This window comes from Podarcis raffonei, chromosome 13 (genome assembly GCF_027172205.1).
Source record: "Podarcis raffonei isolate rPodRaf1 chromosome 13, rPodRaf1.pri, whole genome shotgun sequence".
Taxonomy (NCBI): Eukaryota; Metazoa; Chordata; class Lepidosauria; order Squamata; family Lacertidae; genus Podarcis; species Podarcis raffonei.
The window spans coordinates 17850872-17869563 of record NC_070614.1 but is presented as its reverse complement, the minus strand read 5'-3'; the positions used below and the strand labels follow the sequence as shown (position 1 = coordinate 17869563).

Below are 18692 nucleotides of genomic sequence, written 5' to 3'. Positions count from 1 at the left end.
TCTGGTTTTCAGGGAGTTGTTTTAGAAAGGGGAACAGTGATTGAAATTGTTTGGCAGGCCACAGCTGAAGAAAGGGATCCATGATTGAGTTTTGAGGCTGGTCTGAGGGGATGGAACGGCCAAAGATCAGCCGAGTAGACAGCATTTGTGTTCACTGGTTTTATTGTGTGTGTGAGGGGGGAAGAAACGGGGGTGTGGTCTCCTCCTTGGGCGCGTTGCGACGACTTCACGTGAGGAGGAATGGTGTCCGGGGCCAGGCAGCCTGCCAGGGAGGGGGACCTTCCTCTGTATTAGTTTCGGGGGACAGATAAAAGAAATCCTTGGTTTCCCCAAGAGTCATTGTCTTCTTCCTCACCTGGAGAACACGCTTTCTTTTCCTCCTGATACAAAGCACAAAGGAAAACAGAGGGGGGGGAGACAGATGTAGGAGGCAGACGAACGATAGAGAACATCCTAAAGTGCACTTGAGAAGTCAAAATTCCCCAGAAACTATAATACTCTTAGGCCTAGCGATCCTTTGTTGACTGCCTGGCCAAGGCCTATGGTTTGCTGGGCCTCAGAACTTGGAAGCTTCATCAACTGGTTCTCCAGAGTGGTCACAACTGGTTCCCAGAGTGGTGCTGGGAATTGTAACTGTGAAGGGTCTTCTAATCACTCCCAGCATCCTTAACAAACTACAGTTCCCAGGATTCCTTGGGGGAAGTGGTATAGGAGTGCTTTAAATGCCAGGTGCGGATGTGAACATAGCCACTCCCAGACCCTCCAAGTGCCCCCATTTTCCAGGGACAACCCCAGATTTACAGAAACCGTCCCAGTTTCTGATTTGATCCTGGAATGTCCCGCTTTACCGTAGGATGTCCCTATTTTCATTGGAGAAATGTTGGAGGGCATGGAGCTATGCGACCCTCCAAGCCAAGGAGATAAGTAACTATCCAACCAACCTTTAGAAGACATCTGAAGGCAGTCCTATATGGGAAAGTTGTTTTTTTTAAATGTTTAGTGTTTTATTATATTTTATATATGTTGAAAGCTGTCCAGAGTGGCTGGGGCAACCCAGTCAGATAAGTGGGATATTATTATTATTATTATTGACTTTCTGCACACATGCCACCTTCTGCCCAAAGGAGCAGCCACTGCTCTCCTCTGCTCTCTCCCCTGATGTACCATCATCCCCAGGAATCTGGATGCTTCCTCGTTCTTTGGTGCACCTGGTGAATCGGGACCCAGGGATCGGTTGGCTTCTTTGGGAAGTGAGCCAAGACTCACCTGCTATTGTCTGCTGGGCCTCCGGCTCTGCTGGTTCACTTGCTCGTAAGCGACTGGAGCGTCAGATTGGTGGAAGCGCAAGCGGTAGAGCAGCCGTACCCACTGCCCAAAGACATGCTCTTGTTTGAGGGGGTGTGCCAGAAGTTGCAGGTAAAAGGTGCGGCCGTTGGCCAGGCGGATTTTGAGCTGGTATCGCGTCTCGTCGTGGATGTAGATCCGGACAAACTTCAAGGGCAGAAGCCTGGCGGAGGAGAAAGAAGTGTGCTCATCAGGGGAAGGTAGAAGGAGAAGAAGAGGAGAAGAGTTTGGATTTGATATCCCGCTTTATCACTACCCAAAGGAGTCTCAAAGCGGCTAACACTCTCCTTTCCTTTCCCTTCCTCCCTCACAACAAACACTCTGTGAGGTGAGTGGGGCTGAGAGACTTCAGAGAAGTGTGACTGGCCCAAGGTCACCCAGCAGCTGCATGTGGAAGAGCGGAGACGTGAAGCAGCTTCACCAGATTATGAATCTACTGCGCTTAATCTCCTGTGGCACAAAATGGCCACTCTCACATCAGTGTGGCAGCTCCGGACCCAGAAACTGCAGCAGGTGCAGAATGCCGCGGTGAGACTCCTTACGGGGTCTTCGCCGCGGGATCACATTCACCCGGTGCTATACCAGTTGCACTAGCTCCCAGTGGAGCAGGATCAGGTTTAAGGTGCTGATTTTAACCTTTAAAGCCCTATACGGCCTAGGACCCTCGTACCTACGGGACCGCCTCTCCTGGTATGTCCCATGGAAGACCTTACGATCTTCAAACAAAAACATCTTGGAGGTCCCGGGCCACACAGAGGTTAGGCTGGCCTCAACCAGAGCCAGGGCTTTTTTGGCTGTGGCCCCGATCTGGTGGAACGCTCTGTCACAAGAGACTAGGGCCCTGCGGGACTTGACATCTTTCTGCAGGGCCTGCAAGACAGAGCTGTTCCACCAGGCCTTTGGCCAAGGCACAGGCTGACCCCCTCCTTTGGTAATCCTCATAGATCTCTAGCCCAATGGTTGCCATTAATTTGATTTTGAATTGATTTTAGAATGAATTGATTTTAGAATTCTGTGTTACTTTTATTGTTGTTTAGCCGCTCTGAGCCCAGCTTTGGCTGGGGAGGGCGGGATATAAATAAATTATTATTATTATTATTACATCTAAGGGTGCTTGTTGTATCCATTGTCTTTAGACATACACTTACACATTCAACATTCAAACGTAACCTCTCCACTGAGAGTCTTGAGCGGTTGGTATAACAAGGTCTTGATTTGGGTCATTAACGTAGTTAAGGAAAGGGGCCCCTATGTCTTGGAAGGTGTCTCTATTCGTGATGCCTTTAACTGCCCTCCTGCGTCTGGTGAGACACTTGGGCATCGCTGTATCCCAGATATTATTCTCCCGTATATTCAGGGGTATTTCAGTCTGGATCTTCCGTTGCTCAGCTATCGCTTATGGTGCTGTGGTCAGTAAGAAGCCTAGTATAGTTGTGCCTCGCTTTTTGAACAGCTTAGTTCTCGAACATTTTGGCTCCTGAACGCTGCAAACCTGGAACTGACTGTCCCTTTTTTCTGGAAGCTGAACGTCTGATGGGGCTTCGACGACTTCTGATTGGCTGCAAGTCAGAAGCCGCGCTTTGGTTTCCAAACCTTTTGGAAGTCAAACGAACTTCCGGAATGGATTCCATTTGACTTCCAAGGTATGATTGCAGTTCTCTGTGGTGCAGGGTGGAGTTTAGGTCTATGTCCAAAGATAGCAAGGCTAAGGCAGGATTTGGAGAAAATACAAGCTGGTCAAGCAGATGAAAATTGTTAAGAGACTGTCTTTATCCATAGGGCCTTCTGAGAAGGCCCAGAAATGTCATCTTTCTTTGCCACCTGTACCCCAAGTCCTCTGAAGCTGCTATGTACCATTGATCCATCTACCTCAGTCGTGAGGAACCTCCGGTCTGCAGGGTTTTTTAGATTCTATGTCTGGGTAGCCAATAAGGTTCCCTCTGGCCCAATTAACTTCATTTAGGTTTCTATGCCACTTTTCACCAGCGTGAGTTAACAAAGCAGCTTACAAACAACAAATAACAATGACATAATGGAAGATCACGATCGCAACATAAATTGTATAAAATAATTAGCAAACCACCAGTGGAACAATTGCAAACCATCAGTAAAACAACCACCTTCTATAATACATTATTAAGAAAACACCCCTCCCACAGGTTCCCCATTCATGGTCTATGTTAAGCGGGTAAGATTACACAATCTGGAAGCAGAACTTCCAGGCAGCCTCGAGATTCCAGACCTTCTCCTACACCATGATTTAAGGCGGCAACCCTAGGAACACAGGCCTGAAAACAGAATACACTGCCTTAAAAGCAAGACCCACTGGAACCTTTGGGACTTACCTCCGAGTTGCAGGGATGCTCCAGGACTGGGTGGTAAGTGCTGTGGCTGCTGAGAAATGGACTTACCCAAAGAGCTGCAGCTCATCGTCGGGGCCTGGCGATGCTTCAGGATTGGGACACTCGCACTGGTACTGCCCTGTTAAGCAGGAGCCGGGTCGGGCCAGCAACATGAGATCTGGCAGCTCCAGGCTTGGGCTGGTGGCAGCAATGCCCACAGTGACCCTGTTGGCTATGTCTCCTGTCTTGGTAACCTGGGAAGAGAGAGACTCCCTTTCTCACGCATTCACAGCAACTGTCGCTAAAGAACATCTTGGGGCGGCATTCACATCAGGACTATTAAAAGCAAGGAAAAGAGACATCTGGTCCTCCCAAACTTCAGGGAATTCCCCAAGCACTTAGTACCAGTTAAAACACAGGCGAGGAAACCCAGTGGTGTAATGTGTATGGGGAGGGGGGGAACATAGGGACGGTTGCCCTGGGCGCAAAATTGTTGGGAGGTGCAACATTTTTCTGTGTGAACTAGGAAGTGACCTCTCCAGACAACAGAATGGATCTTCTTTTCTTATCTCTGCAGCTGCAATCTCCTGGGTGATGCAGATGCTTAAAAAAAAAAAATTCTAAATTTTCCAAAAATAAGGTAAAGCACCCCTGGACAGTTAAGTCCAGTCAAAGGAGACTATGGGGTGTGCGATGGTATGAGCTCCAAAAATATAAGACAATTAGTCAAACATTTTCAAATATTCTTTCCCTTGGTAATCAACTTCCCTTCCACCCTTCCGTGGTTTCCTCAAATTATCTATTACTGCTGCATATTATAATTATTACACACCTTCTTTTCTCCATCTTATTCTCAGAGTAACTTTTTTTAAAAACCACATGATGTGTTTATGAATTTTATGTACTTAGAATCATTATAATCCAGAAGATCATAAAATATGTTGTGGAGAGGAAAAGTGCCATCACCCAGCCTGTATTGCAATCCTACACATATTTATGTAAGATGAATCAGTTGATGAACCAACTGCAACACATCTGACTAAGCTTGTTTTAGTCAAGTGGGCTTGCCAGGGTTATATCAGTGGTGTTTGGTGGGGTGGAAAATAGGAAAGCCAAAACTGGGCGGAACCAACTAGTTCGCTTTGCACTGCATTGGCTGTTAAGTATGAAGGCAGGCAGGTGTATTAGGCTGATGGCAGACCTGGGTTGCTTGGGGCAGTTTGCTCTAATGGGGCAGCCTCCACTGTGAGTCAAGTACCGAACTCACCTGCATGAAATTGCTTTCAAACAGGGGACAATCCTTCAGCAAGCCATATTCCCCGGTAGCTAGGCACCTCTGCAGGTCTCCCATTCCAAAACTTGGGACATCCAGTGGGCACAAAAGCGGTCCGGGCTACTGCAGCCTAGAACCTGTTTGGAGAAGGAGGAGGACATGGGAAAAGTCTGAAAGTGCCAAGAAATCCTATTCTGGTGTTTTATTTTAATGTTTAAAATGTTTAAAGGTACTTTTCCAAAAAACAAAACAGAAACCAGAGTCGTTTTTGTTGGGGATAATTCAGATGGAAATTCCCAGGTGTCAATAAAGGTTATTTATGTATGCTACTACTGCAGCCCGTGTTTTGTTAGCCCAAAAATGGAAAACGAGCAAGGTCCCAATCAAAGAAGAATGGTAGCTTAAACTGACGGAATAAACTGCGCAGCTTGCAGACTTAACATATAGAATAAGAAAACAAGAAGAACATATGTTTAAAGAAGATTGGAAAATGTTTATTGAATATATGGGAATTGTGTACAACTGTGAAAACGTTAGCAGCATTAAGATAAATTCAACAGTGTAGATGAGTTTTGATGGATGTAATAATGGAACACTGAATGGTTTAGTTTATGTAAAATATGCAGGGATTTATGCTATGCAAAATGAACCATGGAAAGAGAAGAAGGGAAGTCATTGATATTTTAAGGTTGTTTAAATGAATATTCTAAAATGTGAAACAGAAAAATTAATAAAAATTACAGAAAAGGGAAAAAAGGGGGGGAGAGAAATCCTATTCTGGTCACAAAAGACAATTGGGAAACAACGTCAGCTTTTCAACATTGCAATGTATCACCAACCAAACATCACGATATGGTGAGATACCGCGATGTTGAGAAGCGGAGGGAGGAACACTTGTGGAAAAGCTGATTCTGAAACCACTAAAAATGCAGCCATTGCCATAGCTGTCAACCATCCCTTCTTTGGTGGGAAAGTCCCTTATCCCAGCGCTGTGTCCTACTGCTGTCCCTTATTGATGATGTCCCGTAAATTTCCCGGGTTTCAAAGGAAGCAGATCCTCTCCCTCCCTGCCTGCCGGCCAGGGAGGAGGGAGGCTCCAACTGTGTTGCTTGGCTGCGTTGCTCACCCAATAAGGAGTCTAAGAACGACTGGGGGGTGGAGCTTGCATGCCTTGTGCCGATCAAATCGGCCGCGTTGCCTGGGGACTCACCTTTGCTCAGCGCTTCCCAGCAGAGAGGTGACAGTGGTTTTCCTTGCTGCATCCCCTTTGCCGGGTTGCTGCGCTGTGGGAGCCACCGCTTGAGGCTTTGTTTGGCTGCTGGCTGTGCTTTCTACCTTTGGCTCGGAGGGACTCAGAAGTCAAACATACCTGTGTCCAAAAACTCCCTTATTTTGGCTGCTGATCCCTTATATTCGAGGCTGCTGGTCCCTTATTTTCAAATCTGTAAGTTGACAGCTATGCATTGCCCAAATTCATATGGAGCAAAGACAGAAGCAACAGAAATACAGACAGCAACCCCTTCTGTCTTGATTTTCATCTGCTTGACGAGCCATTGTGGAAACCACAGACTGTTCCCCAATCATCAGTGGCTAATGTTGGGCAAAATAAAAATAAAAATTCGGAGGGTAATAAAGAGCTCATGGTTCTGCAAGGCAGTAGAGGAGGCAGCGTGTTGATGCACAAAACCCCCTTTTGTTCTTTCTTCTCCCCCCAAAAAAGAATTTGCTTCAAGCAGGGCCTGATTTAGGTTTGAGGAGGCCCTAAGCTACTGAAGGTTATGGGGCCCTTTATATGTCCAGCTGTCCTTTGTCAACAACAAATAGTCACTGTTTTTGTGTGTTGAATATATGCTATATGGTAATTTATGGACCCAATAGGTATCTAAAGCCATTTGCACATGCAGAATGTAGACACCCTATATCTAGAAATGAGCAAACCAGTGATATTTTAGGGAGCAGGCAGGGCCCATGACTTACATCACAAAACACTGTTGCTGTATGTAGGTTTTATTTTATTTAGTTTTTTATCTTATATTTTGGAAATGTACATCTTTTTTTTTCTTAATTTTTTGGGGGGGCTGCCCCAAGAGAGTGGGGCCCTAAGCTATAGCTTGTTTAGCTTATACGGAAATCCGGCACTGGCTTCAAGTCAATAGGATCGCAGCCTAACTAGTGCACATTCATTCTGAGGCGACTGATTCCCCTCCGCCGCCACCTGCTCTGCATCCACCCAGTAAGCTTCCCGCCTTTTTTTAAAACCGGGTAGCATTCAGGGGAGGAGGTCCAGCCGCTGCGCACGCGCGTGCGAGCCAAACCTTCGGCGGCCTCCGATTGGCTCGTTTCGCCTCGCCGAGACGCCTCGGTTAACCCACGCCTGCTCCTCCTCCCATAGTGCCTTGCGGCCCGCTCCGTCAAGTGACAGGGGGAAACGGGAGCAATGGCCGCCGTGGGGGCCGCTGGAAGGCCTTCCAGCCGCTCCCTCCCGGTTTTCCTCGCCCTCCTCCTCCTGGTGTCGTCGCCGTTCCTCGCCCGGGCCGCCGGAGCCGGGAGCTGCCGGGGGGAGTCGGGCCTCAGAGTGAGTCTCCTGAGGGGTGGGTAATTAATATGCAATGAGGACCGAGCGGGGATTGGCTGCCGGGAGGCTTATTAGTATTCAAGAGCGTCTGCCGGGTCAGAGGAGAAGCCTGCTTAGTCCTGCGTTTGGCTTCGTACGGCGGCCAGCCAGGGGCCCTTGAGAAGCCTCATAGGCAGGACACAGGGGCAGCGGCCCTCTCAGAGCTGCGTACGCACCAGGTACGCTTAATCACGTTTCCCCTCCACGCACCCCAAAGAATTCTGGGAACTGTAGTTTTCTTAACTGACAGACCCTTAAACTACAGTTCCCATTGTAAAGCATGGGGTGCTTTACAGTGTATAGCGTATATACAGTGGTACCTCGGGTTACATATGCTTCAGGTTACATACGCTTCAGGTTACAGACTCCGCTAACCCAGAAATAGTACCTTGGGTTAAGAACTTTGCTTCAGGATGAGAATAGAAATCGTGCTCTGGCGGCGGGGCAGCAGCGGGAGGCCCCATTAGCTTAAGTGGTGCTTCAGGTTAAGAACAGTTTCAGGTTAAGAACGGACCTCTGGAACAAATTAAGTACTTAACCCGAGGTACCACTGTACAGACAGATTCTGGAGGTAGCATAGAGCCACAATGACTAGTAGCCTTAACTCCCATGAATTTGTCTAGCCCCACCCCACGTTTGTATCTGTTCCAGGTTGTGACTGTTGCAGTGTCTTGTGGCAGTGAGTTCCAGAGCTTTTAGCTTTCTTCTTTCTGAGGAAGTACATTGTTTTGCCCGTCCTGAAAGTCCTAGCATTCATCTTCCTTGGAAGGCTTGAGAAACTTGGGTGTCTGATTCGAGTGTTATAAGAGAGGGAAAACAGCCTCTCTTGTTCACTTTCACCTCTTCAGACGTAATGAGCTCCTGCTTAGAAATGAGGCAACTGCTCCAGCATGAGTTCCACAGGGTGTGGTTGGCATCACCAAGTTGGGACAGGTGAATTTCCAGTGACTTGAACTGGCTGCTGTGGGGCTAGAGAGGTGTTTTTCTTTGCACTTAGCACAACTTTTACCTAATAAAGTCTGTGTCATACTTGTTGCAGGTCACTTAAAATGGGTGGAAAACCTGTTGCATACACACTATAACGTCTCAAGTGGTATTTTATGCATCTGAAGTGAGCTCTAGTCTAAAAAAGTTTGTCCGAATCAGTTAGTCTTTTAGGTACTATAATATTTTGTTGTATTTACATGTCATAAATCTACATTTTCTGGCATTGCCCATTGTTTTCACCCAGAATGAAAGTATCAGTATTTTGTAATCAGTGTATGCCACCAAATCTATGAGAGTCTGTTCCCAAGCAAGACATGCTGTGTATACTGGCATAGAGAAGCTTTGTTGTATTTGCTTCATGGCAATCAACAGTGTGCTCTTTAAGAAAGTAGGTGCCAGGCCTGTTAAATAGTTATACATGTCGGAAATGGGAAAGAACAGGGGTACAGCAGAGGATGGGAACAGAAGCCAAAAGAATATCAGAATCACTCTCTGATCTACCTTTGTTCCTTCCAGCCAGGTGAGGCCCGTGACACTGAGGCCTGTGGACTGAACCTGCAGCTGGAGCATTCATTTGAGTTGGGTGAGTTGATGGGGTATGAATGGACCCAAGGGTTTGTGAAGTGAAGCCTGATTAGGCAACATACCCAGGGTGAGTGAAGGTTCATGGCATCAGGCTCATCCACAACCTACACACGCTCAGCTGAATGTCTATATTGTATAATCATAGAATTGTAGAGTTGGAGGGGATCCCAGGGGTCATCTAGCCCAACCCCCTGCAATGCAGGAATCTCAACTAAAGCATCCATGACAGATGACCATCCAACCTCTGCTTAAAAACCTCTGATGAAGGAGAGTCTACAACAACCTGAGGGAGTCCGTTCCATGTGTTCATAAATTTATACATGCGGGGATCTTTTCATTTGTGTGCAGTTGTATGCATGTGACTCACCTTGGATATTTTGTGATAATGGGTGCTTTGCATTGCAGAATTATTATGAGATTCCTGGTCTGATGGCCCTACTGGGTTCAGGAAGGGTGCATGTTGTTCATTAATGTGGGTTTTCGGGAGATTTTCCCTAATTTGCATGTGGTAATATGCATTGGGGAATTTTCAGTTTACTTTGGGGAAAAATCTGATATCCCAGAAAGTGTTTTGATTTAGTATGCTTATTTTACTTGTAAGCATAGCTAACAGTTTTGAAACTGCCAGGCTTGCCTGATGCATTTGCAGTTGGCATCAGTTCACTATTACTAATGAACTTATGAAACAGGGGGGGGAAATCCATTAAAAAATGAAGCACCCCACATTGCTGCTGCTGCTACTGCTGCTGTTGTGCCCCTCCCAGATACAAGCTTGGATTTTATCTCCTGCCACAGGTGATGTGGGGTGTAAGTCACCCTTAATGTTGTATGTGAAGCAGAAGAGGAAGAGATTACTTTGTAGATGGATTTTGCTTTGGGTATGACGAGTGAGGCTTGAGAAGGCCTTCCCCAGAATGTGGGCTCTAGTCCATGAAAGCATAAATCATAACTTTCCTCTTCCATGCACTCTTGCAAAACCCTGGCCCTCGTCCATTCCATTTCCCCCAGCAGTACTGTCACTCAAAAGCACTGTAAGTTTCCCAGACTAGCTGAGAGGAGGGGAAGCCCTGTCTCCTCTATTCTGTTCCCAGTTCCTGGGAAAGGTGAAGTGAAGCACCCCTACCCTCAGTTGGGGCAACTGCTGCATTGAGGAAGGATTAAAGAAAAGTCCATCTGCAGCTGTCCAGCACATTCACGTGCCTACTTTCGCCCAAGAATTTTTGACTAAGTTTGTCTTCCAAAAATAGAAGTTTCTTAAAAATACGTATTTTAAAATCCACCAAGCAATTTCTTGTTTCAGTCTTCAACAGTCACTGCCTATGTAAACTCTTCTGCGCGCACCTGTTCTCTTTTTGTGCTACACTGGGGTCTAGATGGGCTTGGCTTGATTGTTGTGTGCATTCCACCTCCGACATGCTGGTGAGAAAAGGGACAGAGATGTGTCGCACCAGTGGATTTCTGATGGGAGGTCAAGTTGGAACTAAGACTCTTGGGATCTCCAGATTTGGGCCTTGCTGGTCAGGAGGTATATACAGAAAGAGGCATGGGATTCGTCCTACTGGAGTTTGACCGTGATCCAGGGCCCTGTGGGATTTTCTTTCTCTTTCAGATGACAGCATCCGGTTCAAAAAGCGGGGCACCCTCTTCTGGAGTGTGGGCCCTGACTCCAGCCTCTCACTAAGCCAGAAGCAGTTGTCTGAGGAAGAGCGCAACAAACTCAGGGTGAGTGTGGGTGGAAGAGGAGAAGCCTTGCCTTCACCAGGAGAAGCAGTCTCAGTTAGCTAAGGGGCACTTTGAAAGAGGGCGACTTTCTTCTAGTGAGGGTGAGTCATGGATGGAAGGGGGACTTTGGTGATGCTGCACTTGGAGTGTGTGTTGTGTGCCATGCACCTGCCAGCTACCAGCAGGATAGTGTGTCTTCTTCTTTGACGATCGCTCGTAGCCAAGTAAGATTGTCTTCCATAAAAACAGTTTTAACAGTGAGTCTGTAAGTGACTGTGGAGGCCAATTCTGGATCCACACATCCTTCCACAATGGGTTTCTGGGCGGGAGTTGATCACGGTGAGGGTTTGCCAAGCATGCCTTCATCTTAGCGTGTTTCTCCCTTTCATCCTGAGTTCGAGCGTCTTCAAAGCCCATGACACCTTGGTAAAGGCTGTTTTCCAATTGGAGCGCTTGCAGGCCAGTGTTTCCCAGTTGTTGGTGTTTATGCTACATTTTTTATGGTGGCTGTGCCTCTGAAACAGAATTGTAGCATCTCAAGGACCTTTTTTTTTTTTAAAGGAGCAAATTTCTGTCTCTCCTGGTAGAAGTTTGTAAATACTTCACCTTTCTATTATTTCCTTCTATATGTTTTTAAAGGCTCCAAATTGCTATCTGAAAGCAAAATAAGCCATGCAAAACTAATCAAATGTATTCCATTACCATTGAGTTTTGATTGTGCAGCCTTGGATATGGTTCCTTTAGCTGGGGTGGGGTTTGGGGGAGTTGGGCGCCTTGTGCCTCCTTTCTACTTATGCGTCTCTTCTCCACAAACCCCAGGAAGTGGCAACAGAGGGTGGGATGTACCGTGTGCGGATCCCACGACGGCCCCTAGGCAGCATGGAGGAGGCTGGAGTTGAATACGTTACCTCTTTCATCCGAGCGGTGAGTGCCATTCATGGGGAACCCTGGGCAGGGGTCCTATTTTTCTGCATGTGGAGAGTGCAGATGGAGAAGCTGAATTCTGCCCAGCATCTTGGAGCGACATCACCTCTTTGCCAGAACACCCACAAACGGGTGGATTTCTTGCTCCCATATACACCTGCCTGGACTTTACAGTCGGGTAGAGGTGACTTCTTAGCAGCACTGCAGGCAACATTTGAGAGGGCATTCTCAATATTGACACTCAGTTGTGGAGTCCCCTTCCTTCACAGATTGCACTGGCACAAACCCTGATGGGCTTTTGGTGCCAGGCAAGAAAACATTTTTGCTCAGGCCTTTGGCCACACTGGATGTGGAGTTGCATAGCCTGCCCCTCTTTGCCCCATTGAATTATTGTATGTGAAGATGAGCTTACTGTTTTACAGGTTTTCTGTACTTGGTTTTCATTGTGTATTACGTGGAATTGTTTTAAGGAAGAGCGGTCTAAAAACTTGCTAAATAAGTATCTAGCCTAGGCACATGACAGCTTTGGAAGTGGTTGAGGATACATGTATCTTTTTTGGGGGGTTTGAGAGAGAGAGAGAGCCAGAAATGTGGGGAAACATTGGCTTAGTTCCTAAGTTAGAAACTTGTCTGTGATGCTTCCTAAAGGCGCTAGGGGGCTGATTCGGCTCCAGAAGAAAGGAACTCCTTCCTTGTTGGCACAGCTACCAAGAACCCAACTTCCACATGCACTTGGGGTTTGATCATCATTATCCTCTAATCTTAAGAAACTGGCAGAACGTCGGAAGACAGTGGCCAAGTTCAAAATGAGTCTGTCTCTGGACAGAGCATTGCCTGCTGTGGGCTCCATTTACTCACCACCGGTGGTTTATTAGCTGAGCCGAGGAAGGCCAGCTTGCGTCCCATTGCTTGTTTGCGTTGGAGAAAAGGGTAAGATGGTCAACAACTTCTGTCTGTCTTCCCCTTCTTTGCAGTGCTCCATGGTGGAGTCTCATCTGTCAGACAGGCTGACTGTTCACACAGATGTCGCTGGCAACATCATTGGTCTCTCCATTGTCACCATGCCCAGTTCCTGCCATGGGGCTGAGGTGGAAGATGTGGACCTGGAGCTCTTCAATACCACCGTCCTCCTCCAGCAGCCCATACCAGCAGCTGTGTGAGTCTCTGTGTGCAGTTAGGCAGGGCTGGCAGCAGGGGTTCTGGTAGGCAGCGAAGTAGGTAACGAATGCATGGAACTCACTGCCACAAGATGTGGTGATGAACACTTGCTTAGATGTCTTGTATAAATGAGGGGAGGGACTGCAGAACATTGCTTTGTGTATTATTAATATTATTACTTGGTCCATGGAGAAAACTGTACAGTGGTGCCTTGGTTTGCAACCATTTTGGATTGTTGTTGTTTAGTCGTGTCCAACTCTTCATGACCCCATGGACCAGAGCACGCCAGGCACTCCTGTCTTCCACTGCCTCCTGCAGTTTGGTCAATTTCATGCTGGTAGCTTCGAGAACACTGTCCAACCATCTCGTCCTCTGTCGTCCCCTTCTCCTTGTGCCCTCCATCTTTCCCAACATCAGGGTCTTTTCCAGGGAGTCTTCTCTTCTCATGAGGTGGCCAAAGTATTGGAGCCTCAGCTTCAGAATGTGTCCTTCCAGTGAGCACTCAGGGCTGATTTCCTTAAGAATGGAGAGGTTTGATCTTCTTGCAGTCCATGGGACTTTTTGGATTACAACCCCTTTTTTTTTGAGGCCCCATTGGCGAAAGCGTGCCTTGGGTTACAACCTGTTTTGGTTTACAACTGGACCTCCGGAATGGAATATGATTGTAAACCAAGGTACCACTGTATTGAAATGTGTTGGTCATATCACATGTTGTAATAAAAATCCATTTATTTTTAGCAGCAGCATGAGGATTTGCACCTCCCTCCCCCCCCCTCTCTTTTCTGGCTTTGACTTCTTCTTTTTTGCCACTGACAGCCTTTTGCTTTCTTCCCCAGCCCTGAGACGGCAGCGTTTATTGAACGCATGGAACAAGAGCAGGCTCAGAAAGCCAAGAATCCGCAGGAGCAGAAATCGTTCTTTGCCAAATATGTAAGTGGGGGTGGGGAAGAGCAGCTGCCCAGCTCCTCCCTTCTCTTCTTCTCCCCTCCATACAAAAATACAGAATAAGTTCAGGAGTCCGACTGCTGGCTTGACTCTGAATCTGGTCAAAGCACTGCTCTTGGGTGAGGGTGGAGGGCGATCCCTGCTCCCTACTCTGATATCTGTTCTCCCCAATCCCTGCAGTGGCATTTAATTCTGGGCGGGGCAGTGCTTCTCCTAGCAACCAGCTCTGCAACGGCCCCTCGGGAGCCAGGACGACAGCCCTGAGCAAAAGTAAAGCCACACTCAGCTCATCTTGCTTCCATCTTCCTCCTGCACACCTTCAATACTTTTCGGTGCTCCCCTTTCTCCCTCCCTCCCACACCGCCGTCAATATCTCCCTGAAAGGACACCCTCCCCCCCCCCACAAAAAAAGCCTTTCCTGTAAGCCTCTTTCTGTCTCACAACCTCTGTATCACAGATGAGAAAGCTTTGGCCCTCCAGGTGAAGGACTCCAACCCCTGTCAGCCCCAGGCAGCATGGTCTGGGGTGATGGGAGTTATAGGAGTAACATCAGGAGGACCCTGGGTTTCCCACCCCACTGCTGTCTATCAAGGTGGAGGGTGCTTAAGGTAGATAGATGCATCTTCCCCCATTCATCACCTGTGGATCGATTGACTCAGTGGGCTGGTGTTCTGTTTTCTAGTCCCTGGTACAGTACTTTCCAAGAACAGCCAAAGCCTTCAAAAGCTTGTTGCCACGTTTTGTTTTGATTTCATTTACCTACTACTTGCCCTGCTTGAGTCAAGAAACTCGCCTCCTCTGCCCCCTGGTTGGATAGCTAACTCTTTGTGAAAGGAAAGCAAGGCTCATTTTATGGAAACGGGAGTCTAGCCCTTCCTCTGTGTCCTTTTCCGTTTCGTCCTGCCAGGCTCTCGCTCCCCTGCACCCCACCAAAGCATGGCAGAATCAAAATTCCCTTTCCCGGTGGAAGGTCCTTCCTTCTTCATGGGCACAACCCCCTTTCCACTGGCTGTCACGGAGACTTAACCATTTTTAATCCCTGGTGGCGGGAATCTTGTGATTGGGATTTGGAAAAAGGGGCCGTGCCTGCGTGAATGGCGTTTTGGTTTTCAAGTGAACCCTCTTCCGGAGGCGAAGTGGCTGATGGGGGTGGGTCAGACCTTGAGGGTGGTGGCGGCACTTGTTGCCATTGCCCAGGAGGAGAATTCAGGGAAGGGGCAGGTGCATTGCCCAGGAGGGAGAGCCTCTTTTCAGCTGTAACCTCTTTCTCTTTCTCCCACAGTGGATGTACATCATCCCCATTGTCCTGTTCCTCATGATGTCTGGAGCACCTGACGCAGGGGGACAAGGAGGGGGCAATGGAGGCAGTGCCGGGGGAGGGGGGCGGTGAAGGGAACCTGCCTTTCCTACGTTGCGGGAAGACATCGTGTAAATAAATATTATTGGAGGAAAATGGCATCTCTCTAGTTTTGATTTGTGGGGGAGCAGGGCCAGGATCGATCGTAAAATAAATGCTGCTGGAGTTTGAGGGAAAATGCCAGTTTGCCCTCCTGTCAACCCAGGTAGATTCGCTCCGAAGTAACTACACTACTGTGTCCCTGGGCACCCTAATATTTATGTCTGAGTGACTCAAATTTTGCCTTCCGGATTCAGAACAGGAAATGGTTATCTGACCAAGCCCTGCAGCTGAAACTGTCCACAATTCTAGACTGTTGTATCCCTGAAAACATGAGGACTAGGGACTTGCTGGGTTAAAAAAAAAAAGATTGTAGAAGATATTTGTAGGATGCCTTTGTTACTAGCAGAGGAGATGAGGCTGAAAACAGTAGTACAGGGAAGAGATGTATAGGTGGAATCAATAAGTTACAGCTGGCTCTCCTGATAATACTGATAACAAAAGGAACAACCGACAGCATGCTCAAAATAACCCAGTTACCAGGTGCCACAGCTCTATCTATGGAACCGAGTGTGTTTTTGCCAATTCCTATCCTGACAAAGAAAGATGTGGGTTCAAGCCATCCGCTTCTGTGCATTTTCTAGAGCAAGGATTCTCAAACTTTCCATGCAGACCTGCCTGAGATGGCTAAAGATTACTGGGATTGTCAGCCACAAACTGGTGGTGCAGGGCACAGCCAGTCACAAAATGGAGGCAGGTGGAGGCAGAGTTGGGCATAAACTGGCAACGACCAGCATCATGCTGGTATCTAATCCATTGAATTTGCTATAGATTATTTGCCATAGTGGTTTCCTTGTGGCAAGGAGTTTCATAATTAAGCTTTTCTCAAGCCAAGCACAGGCATTCGCTCTGGGAGTTTTGCGATGCAGCTTCCACATTTTAGGCAGAATTTGCTCACTCAAGTGCTCTAATTAGAGAAGCGTAGTCTTTGCTATTTTCCCCTTTCTATGTGCCTCTTGAAGTAATTTTTAGCCATCACCTGTAGCTTCTGCTTTCGCTTCCTAAGAAAACAACCTTGCCCGTTTCTTTCATCCATCCTCTCTGGTCCATTTACATTCACTTCCTCCTATGGCAGCCCCTGTAATCCTCTTCCCTTTCTCTTCCAGGTTGGTGGTGGTTATTATTATTTTATCAATAATACCTTTCTATCTCACTTTTTAATTTCCTTTAACACTCCCGGCCCTTTCTCTTGAGAAGGGGGGAGCCTCCCTGCCTCCAAACGTCTCTCTGCTGGCTATCTTTGCTCAGTACGTAAGGAGTGACTCTTGCTGGCATTAGTTCATCCAAAAGGCTTTGGCAGGGCTAGAGAGCAGGGCAGGCAAGGAGGAAGTATTGGGCAGGCTGTTCCACTGAGGCCCACTTGTGTATCCCAGTTGGAAAAACTGTCCTAGAGGTCAGGGGCAGAGATGGGAACTGCTCTCGCTGGGCTTAAATCCCAATTGAATCTCGGATGCTGTTTGTTGCAGGCAAGGGCAGGAAGTGTCCAGCAGAAGAGTCAGTAGTTTCTTTTCAAAAAGTGGCTCTGGGAGTTTACCTTCCCATCCATGTGAATGGGCTCATTTCTACCATGGGACTTGTGCCGCTGCTTCACTGAGCCTGGCTTTGGCAAGTGGCCGGTGGGAAACACTTCATTCGCTTTGGCAGCAGCGTCAACCTTGGCTGGTTAAACCGGCCTCTGTAAGAAGGCAGCCTGTCTCTTTATGAGCAGGGGAACAAATCAGCTATGCAATGTTGCCTTCACCCTTTAGCTCCCCAGGCTGGCCTATAAGGTCAATAACCCATTCCTAATAGGCTCTTGTCAAACACTTAGTAGGCAGAACATTCAGCTAGATGGATGGAACATCTTGGAGAAACTTGCAGACTTGATGTCTGGCTTTGAGTGGAGCTGGTGTGCTTGTTTAATCAGGAATTTTGTCTCCTCCTCCATTGAGTCATGCTAGATTTTGTGGGTGGAATGTGAAGTGCTGCTTCCTTGGAACACTTTGAATGCCCCGGTCCCTTATGTGAGGAATGTGCACCCACAAAAAAGGTGAAGAGCTATGGGCCAAGATAGCAGTAACAGCTTCCCTGAAGCTACAACCAACTAAGGCAAAGCAGAGAGCAGGGCCTTTCTGCACCATTGCCAGATAGTTCCAAATATTCCAGGTTAGTTGCCTTGTAGTAGTTAAGGGGGGGAGGATGTGACAGGTAAGACAGGCACACAGTAAGTCCCTGTTGCTTGTTGGGCAAAATGAGCCACTCCCAGTTCTTAGCAACTACCGTGAACCATATATGAGCGTTGGCCGAGACTGTCCTGCCTACCTGTTACGACCCAGAACCCAGAACGCATGGATCCCCCGTTGTGGTGGTCCTGGCCGGTGTTCTTCCATGCTGCGTCCCTCACGATTGTGGGTCACTCTTGTGGCCCAGCTGGGCTTCCTGTAGCTTCCTGTCCCTGTGTTGCCGCAGCAACAACAAAGGAACAGAACTCAGGAGTGGGGAGGAGTTCTAGAATGTGGGATGCACAGGAAGGCAAATGCAGAAGGTATTTGGCTTCCTAGGGTGGGGGGTGGCCTAATTGTGGAGCTTGGACCCAGAACTCTTGCAAACAGGAGGATCGTGTGACTGAATGTGGAACTGGTGGGGATGAGAGCTTTGAGCTGTGTGAAGGAGAGTCCGTGAAACATATTGGGCTTGAATTAGGAGTCAAGCCAAGGCCCCATGTCTGTTTAATACGGCGAGTAGGCTATGAGCCTGCACACAGCTAGTATCTTACCCCAACAGTCTGCCTGGAATAAACTGAAGGACTGCACTTTTGCTTGTATTGTATAATTCTGCTTCCAAGACGGTTCACTGGGGCAGTTGTGGGAACTGGTGAGTTGGATGGAAGCCAAGGGGGTGATTAAAATGCCCCTATGCAAGGAAGTGAATGCTGTGCAGGGAGTTTTACTTGAGGGGTTTTTCAAAAAACTTTTGGATACTTGAGGTTTCAGCTGATGTTGCTGATCTGTCCCTGAGCTTTTCTTTGCATTCACCAGACCTAGAAACCAGAGGAACTTTTGTTCCCCGCAGAGGAAGGCCAAGGCATTTAGGCTGCTGATTCTGCAGTCCTGCACCTGCAACTACTTAGCCTGCCCCATTTTTCTTCGGCAAGGTCCAGACCGCTGCACTTTAAATAAAGATAACCAGCTGCAGCAGCAGCACATCTCTTCTGCTCATAGCTGTGATGGATTCTGCAACTTGGGTGCTCCGCTGGGCAAGAACGATGAATAGTGGGTTTCTATTCTTTTTCACGTAAGCAGTGCTTGTGTTTTTAGGACAAAAGGAAGAGCCTGCTTGCAGATGCAGGGTCCAATGGACCCT

The 18692-nt window shown here is 47.7% G+C and overlaps 2 protein-coding genes across 4 annotated transcripts; one reads left to right on the top strand and one right to left on the bottom strand.

Moving 5' to 3' along the window:
- Positions 1 to 144: 144 nt before the first annotated feature.
- Positions 145 to 17787, bottom strand: GARIN5A (golgi associated RAB2 interactor 5A). 2 transcript variants are annotated; one of them, XM_053362780.1, is made up of 5 exons: positions 17652 to 17787; positions 4954 to 5096; positions 3756 to 3940; positions 1267 to 1507; positions 145 to 380 (listed from the first exon to the last, which is right to left on the bottom strand). In XM_053362780.1, the coding sequence occupies exons 2-4, from the start codon at positions 5035 to 5037 to the stop codon at positions 1270 to 1272; spliced, it is 507 nt and encodes a 168-aa protein (XP_053218755.1). In that variant the 5' UTR covers positions 5038 to 5096; positions 17652 to 17787; the 3' UTR covers positions 145 to 380; positions 1267 to 1269. The 2 variants fall into 2 exon arrangements, with proteins under 2 accessions (XP_053218755.1, XP_053218756.1); XM_053362781.1 differs by lacking the exon at positions 17652 to 17787 and adding an exon at positions 7275 to 7359.
- EMC10 (ER membrane protein complex subunit 10) lies at positions 7352 to 15304 on the top strand. Of its 2 annotated transcripts, XM_053362773.1 has the most exons (8): positions 7352 to 7534; positions 9077 to 9143; positions 10755 to 10867; positions 11687 to 11791; positions 12766 to 12947; positions 13786 to 13879; positions 14075 to 14164; positions 15177 to 15279. In XM_053362773.1, the coding sequence occupies exons 1-7, from the start codon at positions 7397 to 7399 to the stop codon at positions 14156 to 14158; spliced, it is 783 nt and encodes a 260-aa protein (XP_053218748.1). In that variant the 5' UTR covers positions 7352 to 7396; the 3' UTR covers positions 14159 to 14164; positions 15177 to 15279. The 2 variants fall into 2 exon arrangements, with proteins under 2 accessions (XP_053218748.1, XP_053218747.1); XM_053362772.1 differs by lacking the exon at positions 14075 to 14164 and having other exon boundaries at positions 15177 to 15304.
- Positions 17788 to 18692: the final 905 nt, after the last annotated feature.

What these genes read in the sequence shown, in the direction of transcription:
- GARIN5A (XM_053362780.1), bottom strand. Translation starts at nt 5,037, where the DNA reads ATGGGAGACCTGCAGAGGTGCCTAGCTACCGGGGAATATGGCTTGCTG. An exon ending in TTGAAAGCAATTTCATGCAG is followed by an intron (nt 3,941 to 4,953) that starts GTGAGTTCGGTA and finishes CTCTCTTCCCAG; the next exon opens with GTTACCAAGACAGGAGACAT. An exon ending in GATGAGCTGCAGCTCTTTGG is followed by an intron (nt 1,508 to 3,755) that starts GTAAGTCCATTT and finishes CTCCTCCGCCAG; the next exon opens with GCTTCTGCCCTTGAAGTTTG.
- EMC10 (XM_053362772.1), top strand. Translation starts at nt 7,397, where the DNA reads ATGGCCGCCGTGGGGGCCGCTGGAAGGCCTTCCAGCCGCTCCCTCCCG. An exon ending in AAGAGCGCAACAAACTCAGG is followed by an intron (nt 10,868 to 11,686) that starts GTGAGTGTGGGT and finishes CACAAACCCCAG; the next exon opens with GAAGTGGCAACAGAGGGTGG. An exon ending in TTACCTCTTTCATCCGAGCG is followed by an intron (nt 11,792 to 12,765) that starts GTGAGTGCCATT and finishes CCTTCTTTGCAG; the next exon opens with TGCTCCATGGTGGAGTCTCA.